The 21,393-nt window shown below is 44.6% G+C and overlaps 1 protein-coding gene across 6 annotated transcripts in view; it reads right to left on the bottom strand.

The window, feature by feature from the left end:
- Positions 1-16,912: 16,912 nt before the first annotated feature.
- Positions 16,913-21,393, bottom strand: part of FAM107B (family with sequence similarity 107 member B) — a 59,314-nt gene continuing 54,833 nt past the window's right edge. For all 6 annotated transcript variants that reach the window (XM_053977942.1, XM_053977936.1, XM_053977938.1 and 3 more), the window contains one exon: positions 16,913-20,084. In XM_053977942.1, coding sequence (XP_053833917.1) covers positions 19,968-20,084 — 117 coding nt within the window. In that variant the 3' untranslated portion in view covers positions 16,913-19,967. The remainder of the gene's footprint in view (positions 20,085-21,393) is intronic.

Genomic DNA, 21,393 nt, shown 5'->3' with positions numbered 1-21,393 from the left:
CAGCAGAGAGGTTGATTTCCCACTGTAGCTCTTTTTCTTAATCTCCTTTCCAGCTTGTCTGAAATCCTCTGATCTGCTTCACTACGTCTTGACAGCTCCAGCATGTCGATGGCAGGAGAAGGAGCCCGCTGAGAAACAGCTGATCCCTTCCTGTGTCCAAGGCTGCGCTCGGCCCCGCTGCCACCTGTGCGTCCCATCTGCGGTGGGTGCACGGGCAGCTGTGCTTGGGAAGGGCAGCAGATGTCTGAGCAAAGCCAAGGGCTGAGCCTGGCCTGGGCCAGGAGCCTGTGCCACAGCCCCATGGCTGTCGTGGCGGGGCGTTGGTCAGAGCGCCACGACCTTCATTTCAGATCTAATTCCAATTCCCAGCGATTATGTCCTGGGTTAAGATTTAGTAAGAGGCACAGACAGGTTTTTGAGTCATATAGAGGACTAATAGCCAGCAATTAGATCATTCTGTCAAATGATCTTCCTTAGAAAGACATCCTGGGGGCACAGGCATGGCCGTGCTCTCGCCCGGGGATTTCAGCTCCTTTAGGATCCGTGTGGCGCAGAAGAAGAGACGGGGTCTTCATGAGGAGATCCAAGGAAAGCCTTTATTGAGCCTCTTCTTCCAAGGGGGTCCAGGGACAAAGAGCCAAAGAGGCAGGGAAAGCAGGGGTTTATACAGGGATAGCGAGGGCCGGGGCAGAGCACTGGGACGAATGGGACGAGGGCAGGGGGCGGAACAAAGGGGAAGGACCAACGGGGTACAAAGAATCAACAGCGGGTAACAAAGCATTCTGGGGAAAATCCTTCTGCTCACCAGAGCCAGGGGGGTTATGGCTTATGGGCTGGTTCTCCAAGAGAGTGCAGCAAGCTCGTCTTCAGCTGGTTTTGAGGTCTCCACCCATGGCCAGGCTGGGTTCCCTCCACGTGCTCTCCATTGTGCTTCCTTGAGAGGCAGATTCCTCTTTCATCCCAAATAAACAGGGGGAGGTCACGCTGTGCTGGTGGCAGCAAGTTAAATGGGGCACTGGTGTTCCATAACCAAGAGATGTGGAGTCACAGGCGGCAGCAGGGAAGGAATGGCTTTGAAGTTTAGCTTCAGTGCATCCCTTGGGTTTTTTTTTTTTTCTTTTTTCTCCTTACGCTCATTTTTTGCTTTTAAATATATGTATTTTAAATGGCTATGTAAATAAATGAGGATCTGGGAGAGGATCTGCCACAGCACAGAAAGGAAAGAAGTTTCTATGCACCAGACAAAGAAATAAAACATGAGAGGACATGGTACAGCCCCTTCCCTTGGTAGCAGCCATTAACAACCAGGCTGGAGCAGTGGATGTTCACATCTTTCCGTGGTGCACTTCTCTGAACCCTCGTGTGTTTGCTATTTGCAGCTCATAATTGAAAATCTTCTCTTGCTTAAAAGCCCTAGGGAAGAAACACCAAAAAAAGAAAAATCTCCAACTTGCTACCATTCCCAAGTTCAGGGGGAAGCTACCCAAAATCCTTCCAGTCCTTCCTATGATCTGTAGGGTGAAAAATAAAGTGTTCCTCCAGGATCTGGAGTCCAGGCAGTTAATAGATAACCTGCAGTAATTTGTCATAAAAGAAAAAGAAGCAGGAAGAAAAGCAGTGAAAGAGGGGGGAAGAGGTTTTTGCTCTAATTCCATAAGATTATATTTGTTTCCTAACGGAATTAAAAATCAAAGAAGAATATATTGTCTTTAATTGAAAGCAGTTTTTAAAAGTTGTCTTTCCAAATCTGTGGGCATTTAAAAAAATCAAAACAAAGAAAAAGAAAGTGTTAAGTTGCTTAAAACAAACTGAGTAAGGTGTGGCTGAGTTCACTCAGTGCTGTGATAGGCACAGTACTTACTCTTTTATATCTTCTCCTTTCAGTCTGGTGACCAGAGAAGGAAAAAATATACTCATTAGATGATGAAGAGCAAATCAGAACTGCTTCAACACTCAACACATTCTGAGAGATTTTAAGGTCATCTTGCTAGACAGAAAAGGAAATGATTACAGGAAATATTACACTTCATGCTTCTGCAGCTGGATTATGTGTTTTATTACTTACCACTGAGGACACTTCTGTTTGACACAAATATATTTGTTAGAGTATTTTATTAAATTACAGCAAACATCTGAATTCAGAGTGGGGCTATTGAGAAGCTAAATGTAAGAAGAATTGACATTACAGTGTCTCAGCAGCAGTAAAGCTGTAATCAGTGTTGACAGATATTACTCATGTGCTTTAGGCTCAACAAGAAGCTGTTCAGATACCACCATGGAGAAGAAAAGGATGAATTATCAGGAGCTCCCTAGGAACACAGCACCATGGAGAAAGGCTCTCCAGAGATACCTCTCCCTGTTTTTCACCAACAGCTCTACAAAACTGAGGGCTGTATGTAAATAACTGGTAAATCCTTTGGTATTCAGAAAGATTTGGCATATTTGTTAATAGTTGTGCCTCCTTACCCTACGTGACTGCATAGACAGCTTATCCATCATTTTCCAAGTGTCTGGCCCCTGAAGCTGTAGACAAATTGTAGGCAGAAAATGAAACTATCCCACTGAGTCCTTTTCAAGCAAATTTTTAAAGCTTGTTCCATGAATTATTAAAATTACCATTTGATTTTTTTTTTGGATGTTTGGAAACAGTAATTTTAGATCCTTGATTTTGCTACTTCTGGCAAGGGAATTAGATTAGGAGGGGCTGGTTGCTGGTGCCTGCTGCACCCTTAGACACCCTGCAACAGCTTGGCAGGACCAAATCCCATGTCAGGGCAGCTGAAGGGCAGCAACCCATTCTTTCTTTCTCCCTTGGACGGCAGGAAGAGAGGTATAAAACAGTATCAACAGTGGGAGATGCCCAGTGGGATCCTCCTATTTAAGTAACTGTTAATTCCAGGCTGGAAGGAAATTCTATTCTGCAACAATTAAACCACTGTTCTGTATCAATGTGGGTGCAATATGACCCATTTTTTTTGTTAGCTGTCACATGAGAACCGCTGTGCAGGGAGCATTTTTCACTTCTCCAATATGTTAGAGGCATTTTCAAAGGGTTAAAGGCCTCTTGTTCATCACAGGGCAATGAATTTCCCAGAGGAACATTCTTAGGCTTATCCCTTATTTCTTTCACTCTGCTTTGTAGTCCTGGGAGTCATTAGTGCACAGGTACATCTCAAGACATTTTTGTAATACCTTAGGAATTGCACAACTGAGATTACTTCCTCTCTCCAGCATGCAAATCATCCCTAAAAGGGTTTTCCTGGAAAACAATTCCTTACATACTTTCCCAGGGGTATGTGTTCTTTTATTTGTCAGGGATCAAAATGCTTATGTGGGGATGCACAAGAAAATATTTAAACTCTGAGTTCTGTGAGGTGGCAGCAGCTTTTTCTTCACTTCATTTTTTCTCATTCTTTTTCCCATTCATCTGCTGAGCCAGAAGCTCAGAAAAAAAACCCAAACCACCTTTAAATGGTTATTCAGTGCCTTAATGTGCTGAAACCAGACAGTTTCTCTGTAAAATTCACTTAGGCACCGGATGTTTACCTGTATCTTCTCATTGTGAGCAAGTTTTTTTTTTTTCCTTTATAGACTCCTTGGACTTTTATTTTCCTTACTCCAAGTTTGCATGTAGTCAGGAGTGCCTCTTGCAGTGAGCTCCATCCCATGCAGGTCAGTGGGGCAGGATTACCCTCAGATGTCTGCAGCACTTCTGCTCAAGTCTTTTGACCACAACAAGCCTGTCCTTTAAGTCTCCAGCCTGTAATGAGCAGCAGGTGCCACATGCATGAAACAAGGTACTACATATTTGCTCCTAATTTAAAAATCCTCATGAAGTATCCAAATCCCTCAAGAATTTCCAGGGATCAAACCCAGCTGAGGACCCTTATTTAATTGCATCTCTCTGAAGACAGACACAGGCAGTCTTTCCCAAAGTTAAATGTCCTGGGTGGTGATGTTGGATGCATGCTCATGTTCCAGGGATTTTATTAGGAATTAAAAGCCAAGACCTAGGTCACTGATAAATTGCAGTTTGGCCATTCACATCAGGACTGAGATTTTCATAATTAGGGAAGAGGCAAGAGCTTTGGTGACCAACATACAGAGCATTTCAAAGTCTCCAACAGTTTATGAGTTCAGACAGACCACCAGCTCTTTGGGCTGGTCTCTGCCGGCTGTGCCAGAGCAAAGGGAGCTGCTCCATTGACTAACTCCACAGGGAGTCCTTCCTCCAGACTCTGTTTTGCTGCTTCACAAAAATAAACCAGTTACAGTTGAGGTGGGATTTCTAGTTCCTGGGAGTCTCCCTCAAAATGAAGCTGAGTGATAAAATCCTGCATTGTTTTTTCCTGGTGTTAGCGACCCCGAGACAAAGCCACTGGAAATATAGCACCATGTGGAGAAGTTCAAGGGTCTAATGCAACAAAGGACCTGTGTGTTCAGCTCTTTTTCTCCTTTACAGGAGAAAAGTCTCTGTCTTTTTTAGTTTCCTCTCTGGAGAGAGCTTTATTTAAAATTCTGTTTGTACATCCTTTTTTTTTTTTTTTTCTTTAGTGCCTTTGGGCCTTGAGAAGTCTGGAAGCTCAAGAATTCAAACTTCAAGGAGGTTGTTTAAAAAAAACTCCAGTGTGCTACAGCATTTTGTAAACCCCAGATGCGGGCTGGTGCCTTTGATTATTCATACATGCCATTCAGGCTCTGCCTCCGTCAAATATTTTTTATTTCCACACTATTGGATGAAAAATTCCCCATCCAGCAGTTGCCTTGTGAAGCAGAAAATGTTAATGTTTGTGTCTATTGCAATGTACCTCTGGCAGGAAAAACAGAGGCTCTGTGCAGGGAAATCTTAGTGTTGTCAACCCCTCCTTTTCGGGTAGAATATTCACCTATGTCATATTTTTATATAAATGCTGTAGGTTGGTCTCAGCAGAGAACAAAGAGCTTAAATTTATGGCTTGCCTGACTGTGGTTGTCCCCTGCAGCTCATTTGACTATTCATCATGCTCCACACCATCAGCCCGTCGTGCAGCTGAGGATGTCACCTATCAGAGGATAAACCCTTTGGTCATGCCATAAATTTAACATTACACATTAAATATCTGTATTATTATAATACTGACATAAGATGTTTTATATGAATTAAATCTTTAGAACTCCATACAAAGAGATTTTGACTGTCATGTCCTCCTCAGGCTGTAGCTTCAGTAATTATATAATATTTCTCTCATAATGGACCAGAGTTTCAACTGGTTCAAAAGCCAAAATCAATGCAACACCACTACAGCAGCTCTGCCAAGTCACACCATGATGGAGTGGCAGCACCTTCCTCCCCTTCATCCCTTGTCCAGCTCTCCAGGGACTGAGCCCCAGCTCAGCTTTACCTGTAGCCTTGGGCAGCACAGCCCATCAGGCAGGGGAAGGAGGTTTGATCCTTGCTGGGCTTGCAAAGGTTGGGCTCCACAGACAGCATGGAGGCCTCCACCAGGAATATTTTCTTGGCTTGGGCTGCCAAATAATTCCAGCTGTCCCTGTTTCTACTCTGCAGGGAACCCTGGGAAGGGGTTTACCTGAGGTGACATTCCTCACTGCACTTAAAATGGGACCAGACACCAACTAAAATCTGCTGATGCCCTTGCCTAAGTAAGCCCAAAAGAAGAACCCAGAAAAACAAGAGAGCTACCTAGCTGAAGGGTGAGGAATGTGATGAGGCACTGGAACAGGCTGATCTGAGAGGCAGTGAAATCTTCTCCTCGGAGATCACAGAATCACAGAATATCCTGCAACAGAATGGACCCAGAGTGATCATCGAGCCCACTGACATAATAAAAACTCAGCTGGAGGAGGCTGTGAGTGACCTCCCCTAAGCTGGCCTCTATTTTAGAGTGCATCAGAGACATCCAGAGGTCCCTTCCAACCTGAATTATGCTACCAACTCAGGCTAACAGATGGGATGAGATGAGGCCCACAGGACAGACAAATAAGATTTGGGTTGCCAACAAAAGGCCTTGCTCTTGACCCTCCAAAAGGCAGGAGGAAAGGGATTTGCATCTCAGCCAGTGTCATGTTATGGCTTGATTTTACAGAGAGGAAGCACAGCTTGAGAACAAGTGTGTTTATTTGATTTTCATTAGCTAGGCACAAAAATAACCCGTGTCAGCTGAACTCTCCTCGTGCTTTTCAGTTTTACAGATTTTTCTCAGAAAGCTTACAAAATTTAGAAATATTCCCAGGCAACCTTCCAAAATTCAGAAAGCACAGAATATTGAACACTATTTTCCTTCTTCTAGACTCCCTCATTAATTTTAATCAGCAGGGAATATATTTTCAAAGCGGCACTTAGAGGCAGACAAATCATGTTAAAAAGTAAGGGTATTTCCATCCCTAAATCACCATGACCAGCTTTAAATCATACCTGAAGGCAGCTCATTATTCTGCCCAGGCAAAGAGTGAGGCAGAGGGAAAATTCTGGGTGCCAGAAGAAGCCTGAGGATTTTTTGCTTGAGGAACCCACATTCTTTGCACATGACTAGGAAGGATCCCAGGAGCAGGATCCCCATCCCTGGGACCTGTGTCTCACAGGAGCTCTGTCTAATCTTCTTTTTGCTGCCCACTCCCTGGAGCACCCACTCCACAGAGCATCTCAGAGTCTGTTTTTTAACACAGGGTGAAAGAACAGATGTTAACTCCACAGGTCTACACCTATATGGACAATACATCAGCAAAATTGGCATCTCAATCCATATCTTCTCACTCCACAGACAAGATGTCAGGTTAATTGGTGCTCTGGACTTGTGTTCACACACTGCATTTTTGTTTTAATTACACCTCATTAATTTTCACTTTCTAAGCTTACAGAGAGCAATGAGAAACCCAGATACTCACTATAGTCACTCCCATTTTTCATGCACCTTCATTTCTTTCCATTCTGGGTACGTGACATGCACAACACATTGACACCAGAACACTTGGCAGCAGAAAGGTAAGGCCCAAGCACAGAAGCATTGATTCTGTTGACTTCCTGAGCTCAGTGGGATGTTCAGGGTCTCAGCAGGAGCAAAGAGCTGCGATGGTTGGCTGAATTGGAGCCTTGAGGAGGAGGCCAGGACCACACAGTGAGCTAGAAAGTGCTGCAAGAATAAAACCCAGGAGCTTCCTGGCTCTTTGTTCCCCATTCAAGACACAGCTTCCTCTCCCCACTGATTTCATGTAAGAGCAATAAGGGAGGACACGGGAACCCACATGCATGATTTGGGGATGGCCTGTGCATCATTCACAGTGACTGATGTTCCAGGTAACCACCAGAGAAAATATTTGAGAAGAGGGATGTAACAAATCTGAACATACATAATTGAGAGAAAATAAAACTGCACGATTAACTGGCTTGAAAACTAAGATTAAAAATAATTAAACACATAGGTCACAGTATTATCTGCTAAAGTGATATGTGATGTAAACAATGAACTTCAGGGAATGTGACATTTGTAGATTTTCAAGAGTACTAACAACTTTGAATGAGGCTCAGCACCACGTTTCCTCAACCCTCCTTACAGAAAAGGAATGTTAAAACACATAAAAAGGAACACCTAATTTTTCACAGAAGAAAATGTTAAAGTGGCCCTTCACGACACAAAGCCACTCATTAAAGCTTTTTTTTTAGCACAAAGGAAAAGAACAAACTACACATATGAGATGACCCAAACAGCTGCCTCTACTTTGTTTTGCTTAATGAGTTATCCTGAGGCAGGTTCCCCTGGCACAGACACAAAACCTCACACTGCACAAGCTCTGCTCCTGCTGCTGTGGGCTCCAGGCACATTTAAACACAGTGCAGAGTCCTGGAGCTCCTCGTGTGCAGAGCACCCTCTGCAAACATCTCCAGCACCACTCCCAGCACCTCCTGGAAAACTCTGACATTCACATGCCTGTAATGCAAAAATCTCTGAACTTAAATATCAGCCAAGATATTTCTGAACTGCCTCCGGTGCTCTTTCCATGAGATAACCCCCACCTCAAAAGAGGTGAAACACAATAATCAGTCAGTCATGGCTGGAAGAAGGATCAAGCATGTCTGCTAGTCCCTTCCTTCCCATGTTTCAGATAATCATGGCATTTTGAAGATAATGAGTGATTTTTGAAGCTTCCTTGGCTGAATACTGGCCTTTATGAAGACAGCTGCTTTGAAGGAGCTGCATGTAAAAAATGCCTTTACTGAATAGCATCATTAAAGTATGCAGGCATTTTCTTAGATGATTTCCTGTTATTTGGAAGCTTAGCTATTCCAAATATCTTCAATTTTATATTAGCTTAAGTTTAGGGATGTCATCATTGCTGCATATTAACTTTGGTAAAAAAATCCAATTACAAACTCAGCCTAGAATCCAGAATGAAATGCAGCAGATAGTACTAAAATCTTTAGGAATTAGAATAACTGATAAAAAAGCCATTATCTTTTCTTGAATGCTTGGTTGCACAAATCCAACTCAAGGTGAGAACAAACAAGTTTTGGAGAACTTCTTTGACACAAACTTGTTGACAAGGGCCTACAAAAACAGCTTTTCAGAAGCATTGCTCAGGCCTGAAATCTTGCAGGAAGAGAATGAAAAGACATTCAAGCTACTGAGCCTTAATTCCCTCTCATGCTCCTCTGTGCACAGCCCTGTGCACCAGGATGATTTAAAAGCTGGGAATGGAAAAAATACATAGACTGAGAAAATCACAACGTAGCCTGGCAGGGTTGAAATGCCCTTGAAATGGCAGGTGGAAAGCCAGGATCCCTCACATGTTCCTGTTTGGATGGGAGCAATGAAAGAATGATGCTTTTCCTGGAGAAAATAGGGGATGTAGCATCTCTGGTACCCAAGTGATTTGCCACTGGAATTTCTTCCATTTCACTGGATAAGTCATGCTGGGTCAAGGGCTACTTTCTGTGGGCATGCCATGTCACTGCTGGGCCAGCTGCTCTCATCCCTGTCTCTGGAGCATCCCCACGCTGAGGAAGGCAGGCCAGCACCACTGGAGGTGGATATTAGGCTGGGATATAGCAGCAGGTTCCTCAACCAAGGTGAGGACAAGAACATCTGGGCCTGCTTGCTGCTGTTGGGATTGCACAACCTGGACCTGCTGTGGAGGTTTCAGCTGAGCCTGCACAGAGTGCAGGCAAAAAAAGGGCAGCTGGGAGTCTCCACTTACAGCAGCAAACCTCTCTTGGGTAAGAGAACCCATAACATTTACCAGCTTCACTAAAGATCTCCTCATTGCTACCTTGGAGGGTGGAAAGCTCGGCACAAAGGGGCACTGTCCCCTGGATTCACAGGAAGAACATATGTTTCCTCCTGATGGAAGAGTGGCAATAGCAGCTCAGATTTGTCTAGAGCCTTTTCCCAATTATCAAAACCAGGCTGTATGAAAAGTCCATCTGGACACCCAGCCAAAAACACTTTGCGCCTAAAAGTAATTTTAAAAAAGAAGAGATCCATAGCTCTGGAGTAAGGGAGCTCTTGAACCCAGAAATCCAAGATGAACTGAAAGAACAGGTTTTTAGTCCAAAGCTCCATATAAAAAGAAGTAAATTTATATTGCTGTTGAGGCCACAAAGCCCCCCAAAATTAACAGTAGCGGATATGTAGCTCCAGCTGCAGCCAAGAGTGCAAAAACAGTTCACTGCTAAAAAGAGCAGAAATTGCCATAAGTATTCTGAAGAGCTTTCCAATTTCCTGGGTTTGAAGTGATTTCACTCCAGTTAGTGAGGGTGAGATAAAAATGCCAAGGGGCTGGAGAATTTAAAAATGCACACAAAGGTACTTTTAGGGAACAAATTCTCAGCAGGTCTCTTTGGCCATGTACCTTGCTTGTCAAACAAAAAATATTGGAGGAAAACAGCTCCAGCCCACTCACTAGGGGAGGCTGCACTATTTAATACATTTTTGAAACCCCCAGATTTCCCCTGGCCTCCAGCCTAGGAATGGATAATGGAAAATGTTGCAGGTAAAGCAACAGCTCAAGCTGTCCTGAGGTGAGAAGATGGCAGAGGATATAGGATGGAAAGGACCTTTAACATCATTGAATCCAAATGTTAACCCATGGACCAGTAAACCATGTCCCCAGGTGTCACATCTACATATCCTTTCAATGCCTCCAGAGATGCTGACTCCCTGGGCAGCTTGTTCCAGTGCTGGGAAACCCTTCTAGTGAAAAAATTTTCCCTAATACCTGATCTAAGCCTCCCCTGGTGCAACTTGAGGCCATTTCCTCCTGTTCTATACCTGGAAGAAGACCCCAGCCCCCACCTGGCTATAACCTCCTTCCAGAGAGTTGTAGTGCTAGGATCCCTCCCTGAGCCTCCTTTCCTTCATCCTCCACTCCCTCAGCTGCTCCTCTTCAGACTTGTGCTCCAGCCCCTTCCCCAGCTCCACTGCCCTTCTCTGGACACTCTCCAGCACCTCAGGGCCCTTCCTGAGCTGAGGGCACAGCACTGGAGGTGTGGTTCTTGATGTCCCTCCAGTCTGGCATTATCCCAGAAGGCTGTCCTAGGGTTTTTTTTTTCAGCAGAGAGGTAAGAAATCCTTGTGGTGAGCCCTGGGACAGCAGCTGGCCCAAGGAAAGGGCAGCAGAGATGCAGCTCAGGATGAAGAGCCTTGTGCCACACTCTCTCTGACAGAGAGGAACTCGCCATTTCCACTTGCACCTTCCAGTCTGCTGCTGCCAGCCCAGGAAGGCTGGGAGAAAGCAGTTTTAAGTGGAGCTCGTGATCGAGGGTGGAAAAGCCACCATGAATGTCTGCTAGTAGGGCCCTCAAGGACCTCAAGGGTGGCAGGGCTTGATTCCCTGCTCTCTGCAGGACCAGCAAGCTCTGCCCACAGCACCCTTGCAGTAACAGAGAGGCTTTACACAGCACCAGTGGGTACTGCCTGGGCTGGATGTGTGGTTTAGGCCACAGGGCAGAGACACCCTGATACTCTAGAAGAAAATTCTTTCCCCTGGACCTTTGGGCTAGATACACTTTCCAGATTTCAGACCAGACCAGGATACAACCCTGGATGTATATTTTCCACTGTATTTCAAGCAACTTTCCCCACTTCCATTCACAATTTAATCTGCATGGGGTTTATGGGCCAAAAGAGTGGTGTTTTATCTCAGAGGGTGGGTTTTATCTCAGTGGGTTTTATCTCAGTCAGTGTGGTCCAGGTCCTGTGTGTGGACCCAGCTGGAGGGCTGCAAAGTATGAACAGAGGGTAAAGGAGACACATGGGGGGTGCAGAGGGCCCTCAGCCCCCCAAAGGGAGCAATCTCCCCCTTGAAGGCAGATGGCAAAGACTTGAGGAAGAAGAGAGTGTGTTCACACCTAGGGAGATGATTTGGATGCAGGCAGGGAAATGTGGCAGGGTCTGGCCAATTTGGCTGGGCTGCTGCTCGTTGTTATAGCAACAGGAGGAGTCTGCTGCCAGCGAGAGGATGGAGCTGAGGATGGGGGACATTTTTAGAAAGCAAAGGAGAGAATTTGAATGAGTAGAGAGAGAGAAGTTGTAGGTATGGAAACCAGGATGGCAAACACAGGTGGATGAGTGGGATATGTGGAAATGGGGGATTCTCCCCACCTGCATTCTGATGGGCCCATTGCACTCCTTCCCTGGGGCAGAGTGAGGGTCTGGCTGGGAAGGTCTCCTGTTGGGAAGGGCTGCCAGGCCACAGAGGGCACACCCACACTCTCTGGGGTGACAACAGGATGAACACCACTGCTAGTGGTGGAGGCAGTGGAAGGGGCAGAGGGGGGATAGCACAGGGACGTGCTTGCTGATGGAATTGCAGCAGGAGGTAAATCCTCTGCAACAACCCCAGACTGAAACAGTGGTGGCTGTCACCACATAAGGCAAAAGACCAGCTGCTGGAGAAGGCTGTTCCAAACACAACCCTGGCACATTTGAGCTTATCACATCTCCAACCTGTCCTGAGAACACCTCGGACCTCTGCAGGGATCTGCCTGTGATAGCCCCCAAGACTCCACAGGAGCCATCACGGATCTCACCATGGCAAACCATCGTGCTTTAGCACAGGACACCAAACACCCCTTGTGAATCCAGGTCCCGAGTTACCGAGGTCTTGAAACACACTCAGTCAAGGCTTTTAAACACGACAAATCAACGATGTCTTAGCGGAAGTGTTAATGACATTTGCATAGAGAAATCACGAAATAATAACGCGTTTCCCCAAGAAAGCAGCAGTCATTCAGGCTCGACAGCTCAGCGCTGCGGTGTTTTTAGGGGAAAGCTTTGGAGGGGGAAGGCAAGGCAGCCCCTCGATGCCGCTCCGCTCCGCTTCGCCCAGGAGAGGGCAGCAGGCGGTGGGAGTTGAGCGGGGGCTGCGGGAGCATCCCCGCAGCATCCCGGCCCTGGCAGCTGCGCGCTGCCTAAGGACCCGGGCAAGGAAACGCCTGCACGGCAGCCCCTTCCAAGAGGCTCTTTATGGCTTTAAGGAGGGCATGTTGAGTTTGCCCACGCATTGTTTCTATGTATTTTGGGCTTCTTGCTAATCATAGAATGGCTTGGGTTGGAAGGGAAGGGAATTTAATATCATCTAGTTCCAACCCCCTGCCATGGGCAGGGATGCGACTAGACCATGCTGCTCAGGGCTCCATCCAACCTGCCCTCGAACACTTTCAGGGATGGGGCATCCACAGCTTCTCTGCACAACCTATTCTAGTGACTCACCACCCTGTGAGTAAAGCACTTCTTCCTAACATCTAACCTACATCTCTCCTTTTTTAGTTTAAAACCATTCCCCCTTGTCCTCAGACTATCTGCCCACATAAAAAGTTGCTCTCCCTCAATTTTGTAAGACCCCTTCAGCTACTGGAAGGCCCCAATGAGGTTTCCTCAAAGCCTTCTCTTCTCCAGGCTGAACAAACCCAGCTCTCTCAGCTTGTCTTCCTAGAAGAGAATGCTCCTGCCCTTGGATCTTCTTTGCGGTCTTCTCTGCACCCACTGCGACAGCTTCATGTCCTCCTTGTGCTGGGGACCCCAGGGCTGGATGCAGCATCCCTGGTGGGGTCTCACAAGGTCAGAGGCAATAGAGAAGGAATCAAGGAACAAACTTTTGCCACTCTCCTTTTCACTCCCCTAGGGTTTTTCTCATCACGGTCCTTTTTAAGTAGGAGTCTGAGATAAAAGCTTTGAGGTGTCTATATTGGTTTCTCATTTATGTTCTGTTAGACAGCCACTCAGAATTTTTATTCCCACCTGCTCCTGGTCCCTGCATACCCAGTGTTTCCCATCTCTACTCCCCACAAACCAAGAGCTCAGGTTGGGTTTCCCTCCACGCTGTAGCAGTCAGCCTCAAACACACATTTCAGGATCCATCCCAAGGATTCTTTGTTAATTAAATGCCTTTCATTGCAAACCAGCCCTGGGAAATAATCCAAAAGCAAGGAGGCCTGAATAGGCAGGAAGAGATTGGGGTGAAAGGAAACAATAGGAAAGGAATCAAGAACACAATGAGGCTTCAGGGGAAATAAAAAGGCACACGGTACATTAGATGTGAACACAGATGCAGGCTGCGTGCATCATCCTCAGAGCTGCTGTTTAACCTTGGGTACAAGGTGGAAACCTTCATCTGTCAGGCACTTGCCTTCCCACTGTCTGTTCCTCCTTTTAGCACCGCCTTTTTCCTCCCCAGACAGCAAACCCTGCTTTCCAGGATCAGGACTGAGTGGGTCTAACTGCAGAGGGGCCTGTAGCTAGTTTGCAGCTCACCTCTTGCCTAGTTATCATAACAATTTACTAATACACAGGGAATAGAGTTCTTGGTATAAAGCAGAAGCAACTCCTTTGCAACAAGAAAATGATAAAAAAGATCTCTGTTTGAAGATAATTTACTCCTTAATATTTAAGTTAATTCTATCTGTACTAGAAATGAGAGTAAAATTTCCCCAACAAACCAGAGGCTGTGATGTTTGGGGCCCACTGGCCCAAATTCCCCAAATCCACTTTGTTGCTGAGCTCAGTTCATGAAGGTGGTTCCCTGAAATTGTATGGGGCAGAATTCACTGAAAGGATTAGCACCAAAACACAGCTGGATGAAGATAAGAGCTCAAACTGCACATTACAGAAAATCACCCCTTATGACCCACAGTGATGAAAGACGTTTCAGGTTTAACAATGTAAATTTAAGGGGTCTCTCTCTTTTTCTGCTGCTACTGATGAAAGCAAAATCCTGATCAGCTTTTCATCAGAGAATCTTTTAGGCTTCATTTACCAAAGGAAGAGTTAAAGGACAGATAACCAGATGGACACAACCCCTCCTTCAGGGAGACCATTTCAGATGGGTTGGGTTGCCGTGTCCTGACGCCAGAGGCAGCTCCCTTTGCCTTTCTATAACAAGCAATACTTACCTTAAATGAACCCCACTCAGGGGCTTAGGCTTTCTGGGCACTCTTAATTTTTGAGCACAATAAAGTAGACTTGGCATTTCGATTGCATTATTAAAAATTTTTTTTCCGAATAGCCGAAGAGGGGAAAAGAAACATGCTTCTCCTTCCCATCTAATCAGGCTGAAGTTTCCATGTGCCACCCTCAATCTGTGTTAACTGCTCATGCAGATTAGACTTGGGTAAGGGATTAGACTTGTGCATAATGGAAGTTTTAATTCTGAAAATGATTACCTAGATAATCAAGTACTATGGCTATAGCAGTGGGTGATTCTGGCTGTTGGAGCCCCCTCTTAGGTGCTTCACATCCTCCTCCTTTCCTCACACCACTGTGGAGATGCCACCTCCCCTCCTGCTGGTCACTTTGGCCTGGGGCAGGTCCCTTCTCTGCAGCTCCCTGCAGAGGCCACGTGTCCCCTCCAAGCACCTGGGCTGACTCCATGGCACCAAGCACCAGAGCTGCTGAGCACAGTGCAGAGATTTATCACATTATGAACCACACAGACATGAAGGGCCAAATTTACTAAAGGCATCCAGTGCCTCATCTGTCCTGGGGCAAAAAACTCCATGCAAAAGAGTGGGTGGTTTAGAGGTGGCATTTGAACTGCCTGGCTTCAGAACCCTTGCAAGGTAGACAATGTTCCCTGCGAGTCAGGCGTTGTGGGCTCCTCCACAGTCGAAGGAAGGCAATACACTCCACAGGGCTGATTGCTCTGCTCTGATAGCAAGGAAAAGTCGATGATTAGCTCAAATGCATGTACTTGATGTTCAGCAAAATCAGCCCAGAGAACAGAAGCAGGTCCTGCTAACCTCAGAGAGGCACTGCAGGCCATGGGAGGGACCCAGTGCAGCCCTCACCTAGGTCTGAAGCAATGCCAAAACATGAGCTGTGGAACACAAGCACTGGAGTGACAGTGAGGACATCTGTGCTCTATTACCACCACCAAACACTTCCTCTGGCACAGTTTCCACCACTTCCATTGAGGAGAGTCATCCCTAATATTGACAATACTACCACAAACCTTTACTCTGACAGATGAAAGATTTCAAACAGCACAAACTATTTAAACTGGCAGGGGGAGGGAAAAACTATTTCCATTCCTCCATATTTCATCAAGTGTTCTTGCTCTTTCTATTGCAAGGCTTTGAGAACCCAACTTGCCCTTCCCCCTATCAACATCAGTTCTGATCCTATGGAAACTGCACAGCAAGAGCCCTTTGGTCTCCAGTTATTTTCTTAAGTGCAACTGGTCACCACAAGTGCCATCAGGACCCTGTGAGAGCAGCTAAGAGACCTCAAGGTACTTCTTTCCACACAGTTATGGCATGACACAACCCATCTGCCTATGGCCACAGGAGCACAGGCAAAGCCCGCAGTGGACCGGCGCTCGCAAAGCCACGTGACAAATATTAGCTCAATGCAATGCAAAAAAGCAGATAAAAGGAGGATCATCTTTTCTTCTGGACATGCTACAAAAGCAGATCACATGCCCTCACAATTTTCTTTCTGGGTCTGGAGTGAAATATCGAAGGATAATTCAAAACACATTTGGCTACACTTGAGGTAGGAGAGCACAGGGCAGTATCTCCAACAGGCCACAGAAACTCACCCCTTATTAACTCTCTGTTCTTTTTTACCTCCCCCGCATCTGAGAGCTCTGGGAGTGTGTCCAGCATCATTGCATCAGCGGTACTGCCAGGACCCATTCCACATGCTGAGCAATTTCTGAAGGAAAAAAGCACTTCCTGACATCTGTTCTGAATGCAGTGCTCTCCTCCCCCCCAACTTCATTTCGCCCCATGCTCCTCCCCAGCTCCCTCTCTGCTGTCACCTGCCCAGCTGGCCAGGGCTCACCAGTGAGAGCTGAGGATCTTTGTGGAGAACTGTTAGCACACACCTCTTCCAGCCCTGTCCATCCCCTGCTACCTTCCCTATCTGCTGTCGACATAGGATTTTGCTCTTTGGCACTGAGCTGTCTGACCCTAACCCAGCAAATCATTTGTGCCTGCACCTTCTTTCTCATGCCCAAGTTTTTCCTATTAGAACCACATATTGGAGCACTGGCTAAATTAAAAGGAGCACTGTAGGACTTGAATCCAGGACCAGGCTTGTTACTCTCTTCTAACTCCCATTTGAAATGGAGCTATTGCAATGCTGGTAAATCCAAGGATTGACAGGGAATGATTTCTACAATTACTTGACTCCCATTGGAAGTTTTCCCTCATGCTCTGCCTCACCTTGGATTACCTGAACAGCTGCACAGTCCTGTTAAAAACTTCCTGCATCAAATTTATTTGAAGGATAATACTGCTTAGAGACACAGCAAACCCTGTCAACTTCTGCACATACTAATAGGGACACAGGGTTTAAAAAACCAAGAGTCACTATGATCTTGATACTTCCCCCCACACTGCAGAATTTTAAACAAACTGGATATCTCAGTGCAGCATCCAAGGTTTTGCTTTTGGCAGGATACAACAGACAAAACCACATACACCAAGCATGTAGTAGATTTTATTAAGCATAACTTTGGTTCTAAGTATTCCACCCTCATTCTCGTAATACCTTTAGTTAAAAACAATTATACAAGAGCAAATACAAAAAATATTAAATTATGAAAACAAATCCATTAAGGCTCCCTTTTTATATTTATATATATTTATATATGTACACTCAAACAAGTGCAGATATTAACAGAATGTTAAAGCCACAAAAATGCTAAAAAATTTACTACTCTACTATCAAAAGCAAGAGTTTTTAAAAAAGTACAAAGTGGTAAGTGAGCAATTTTCAGATCACTGAAGTATTCGCTGGATTGCTTCAAAAACCCACATAGCTGAAGGGCAGAGCAGGAATTGCTTACACTCACTGCCAAGCAGTTTCCTACTTGCGTAGCTGCACAGGACACTTGTGGTGTGACTAACTGGCCACCCATTGAAGGGTCGCCCAATCCTGACTTCAAATACAAGCTTTTTCCTGTCAGAATTGATATGAAGGTGGCTGGGGTTCCTAGGCTAAAGGATTAGCAGGATTCAAAGATGGTCTAACACACACGTTGATGTTCTTTTCACACTGAGAGTTAATTCCAATGAAAAACAAAAAAAAACCCACTTCATGGTGTATGTACAAGGGAGTTTTCTGGCCTCCTCTGTTTCAGAAAGAGAAACTCTATCCTGAATCACAAGCTAACCTGGGGAGAAAGCAGGCTGCGTTTAGCCTTGAGGGCCAGATCCAACACAGCCCCTGAAGCCAAACAGGGGGTCTTTGTCCCCCACCACTCCCGGTGCCACCGATTTCATTTCACTGTGTATGTGTGGTAGGATTGCCCTGATCACCAAGGGGAAACAGCTAACACCAAATGGTCTGCTCAAACCAGAGGAAGGTTTCCTCACTCACTTCTAGACTTTTCCATACTGAGCAGAAGGTTAATGTGGAGCTGAAACCAAGAGAAAGGATGTTTGGTAGGCTGGGAACAGCTAAGATGAAGCATGAGTGGGGTGTGGAAGGCTCCGACCTAGCGCTGTCTCAACAACATGAAACAAAATCAGTGCAAGTGTTGGAATGATGTATTGCCAGAAAAGATCCTCTCTTGCCAGAAGGGAAGAAGAGAGGGAAGTACCTGCAGCATTCAGGGTGTTCCTTTGTTGAGATAATACATGGAAGAGTCTTACATTTGGCCTTTGTCTTTTGTATGTCCGTAATCTGAACAGTCTTAGATCATCTTCACATTTAATCTAGACGTGAGTCACACTGCAAGTCTAAATCAATGGCAATATGCTTATCACAATTCAATTTACCCTCAATCTGATTATGTCCTCACAAAAACAAAATGCCTGTATCTTAACAAATTAAAGTCTGCATCTAAGAAACATTTCTAATTGTGAGTGTATTGTCCCCAGTGCTAATCTGAAATTGTATTTTAAATGTCCAATACTTATAGGAAAGGCAAAAGGAACTATAAAAACCAAACCAACAACCCTCCACCACACCTTTACAATACAAACATGCCACTGCTGATATTAATAAAAAGTGTTCTCAAACAGTTCTGTCCAATATAATTACAAAGTAGAAATTATTGTGTTTAGCATCCTAAGGCAAAGGCTAGGGATTAGATCCTCAGCAGGTATGTATGAACAGTTTCAGTGAGAGCTAGGACTCTTCTGACCAAGGAAGATGAGGGTTTCTCCCCACATTGTGAAGATACATCTGCACCCAATCACACCAGGTAAGAATCCAATTCTATAATGCTACATTAGCAACCTGTTCCCTATTTCTCATCCCAGGCTTTCCTGGATAGCTAGTAGTCATAAGCATGAAGAATCAGATTCTGTCATCCCTGTGCAAGCTGAGCAATATTTTATGTAATGGCAAGTCACAGGGGCAACTTGTGGAAAGGCAGAAGATGACAGAATTGGACCCAAAGTCTCAGTGGTAACACACTTCTTTCTTGAGGCTGAATGAAGGATGGGATAAAATTAATTTCATTTTATCCCTTAAAAAAAAAAAATCATTTTATCCCTTACTTTAGGGAAAAAAATTCAATTTCAGTAGATTCCAGTAATTGGTTTGGTCTGGTTTAAACACTTCTCTACTGCAGAAACTGCAACAAGTATCTGCAAGCAAAGAGTAGGAACTCATGGTAGATCAGTTCCAGCAAATGAGTTCAAACACTACCAAGTGATGTGTTAACACTGTACTCTGTTCAGCATGCCCTTGGAGGAGAAAGGCCACAACACCAAAGTAAGCAGGATTTCAAAACATGAAAAGTAGAAGACAGATAATTTTGCTTTGAGAAGTAAATTCACAGGTTGCACTTCACAGGCCTGTACACAACAGTGTAAGTTTACAGACAGAGACAAATCAGCCTCTGGAGTCTCCCTGTGAAAGGATCATCAGATTTTCATTCTTTCATAGCCCAAATTCTACATGCCAAACAGCAAGAAATGAGCTTTAAGGCTGCTTAACTTTTCACTGCTGGTGAATTTTAAGCATTCTTATCCTGCCCACACCTACCTATCCTAGTGGGGATGGGCAGCAGTAATTAGCACACCTCATATTCTCCTAGATTTAATAAAAACTCCAACTAAACACACATTGTTGTGGGATATACACAAGCTGTAGGTCTAGATGGAGGAAATCTACCTGCGCAGCAAAGCTTGATATAACAGGAGGATTTTTGTTCTGTTTTAAAGCAAAATATAATCTGTGTATCATTTCCACTAAAGAAGGATCACAAGAGTTAAAGCAGTGCAACACTGAAGGAGTTTCTCTAGTATCCCTGGTTAAAATCTCTGAGAAAGCATGTCAGCCTGGTCCATGACACTGAACTGACAGACACTCCTTATTCATTGATCTCAGGACTGTATTTGGCAAGTCGATCTGTTTATGAAATTGTCTTTTCAATCCACACGTCCCAGGAATTAAAAATCTCATCTTCAGTAAGTGTCAGCTGGATGCTGTTATTTTTCCTCTTGAGGGGGCAAATGTGAGACAACTTGCAAAAGCCTCTCTCTGCAGGAAAGCTGGAAGTCTAAGCAGGCTCTGGCTCTAGGGGTCTGGTGCTTCTGTTGCTTCCTGGACCGTCCTCCTCAAGTTGCCCTTGACTTTGACAAATTCAGGTGCATTTTCCTGCTCTTCCTGTATCTTCTGCTTCTCCAGTTCCAGCTTAAAAGCGAATCACATGTTTTAAAAAAAAGTTTAGAAAACACATCATTGAAATACAAGACAAAAAATGAAAGGTTTCAATAACTGCCCATGCCAAACTCTTTAAATTGCTTCCTTTCTTTGTCTCATGGAAAAGATAAAATTGCTTTTTTTTGGGAGTATCTGTTCTCATAAACAATAAATCTTTTCAAATCCTTGGCTCTAGCTTGTTCCAGATGTCTACCTTCGCCAGACAGACCGGCGAAAAACTCTGCAGGCCCAGTACAAGAACAAGACGAAGCATTTTTTAAGAAATTCTTGGAGATCTTCATTAAAGAAACAACAGTAATTCCCTTCTCTGGCTTTTACAACAGAGCAAGGAAGAATGTGCCTCAGGGGAGAATATGTGAGCAGCTACTACCGAGCACACTTACAGAACTGATTTCTGAATGTTTAGGTATGAAGTTCTGTATCTAACTTGAGCCTCTTTAAGAGTATCTGGTTTGTCTATCACAAAAAGCAATAAAAACCCAAAAATCTTCGTTGGCCCGTAGCCATTCATTTTTGAGAGTCCATTCACTGACTTTTTTAACCAAGTTGGAGCTCCTGCCCATGCAGACATTCGAAATTTCCATGTGAGGAATGGAAATGCTCTGTGTGGCAAGGCTCTGCAGTGCCCACCCAGCACAGGCTCACACATGGCACAGAATATGGATAGCTGAGTGATCCTTGGGGAAGGCAGATGAGTTGGCAGAAAAGGAGAAAAAAAACCCTTTAGAAAACTAACAAAAGTGCCTGAAATTAGGGGTTTTCTTTTCCTTTTTTATCAGACCAAGGTCTCCCTCATTAATGGGGACCACGTACAGCTCACCTTTATAATCTCTCCTTTGTCTCTGGCTCACTGACAAGGGACATGCCTTGTTTCTATAAATCATAACAATGTCCCTCCATGAGTCACGTTGTCAATTAATGCCATTCCTATGATGTTTACAAAGTCACAGCACTGTTTGCATGGGCAGGCTTTTCCTCTTCTAACATAATTTTCTGATCTACATAATCTGTGTTGGATGGCACAGTTTCAAATCAAATCTTCCCACAAGCTGAACCATTCAAAGCTGGGCCCTTAAGAGAGATAAGAAAAATGACAGGATGATACACTTACAAATACAATAGCTTTCTCCAAAAATATTTCTAAACCTAATTAAAACAAAAAAAAAACCCAACCTATAATAAAACCCTAAAAAAAAACCTATAATGATTGGATTACATGTAATTTTGAACAGTAATTATTTGGCTTAATTGATTTCTTTTGAGAAACACAGGAGGTACT

Source organism: Vidua macroura, chromosome 5 (assembly GCF_024509145.1).
Source record: "Vidua macroura isolate BioBank_ID:100142 chromosome 5, ASM2450914v1, whole genome shotgun sequence".
In the NCBI taxonomy this organism is placed as follows: domain Eukaryota; kingdom Metazoa; phylum Chordata; class Aves; order Passeriformes; family Viduidae; genus Vidua; species Vidua macroura.
Note: the sequence above shows the minus strand (reverse complement) of the source record. Positions and strands in the feature narration are given on the sequence as shown.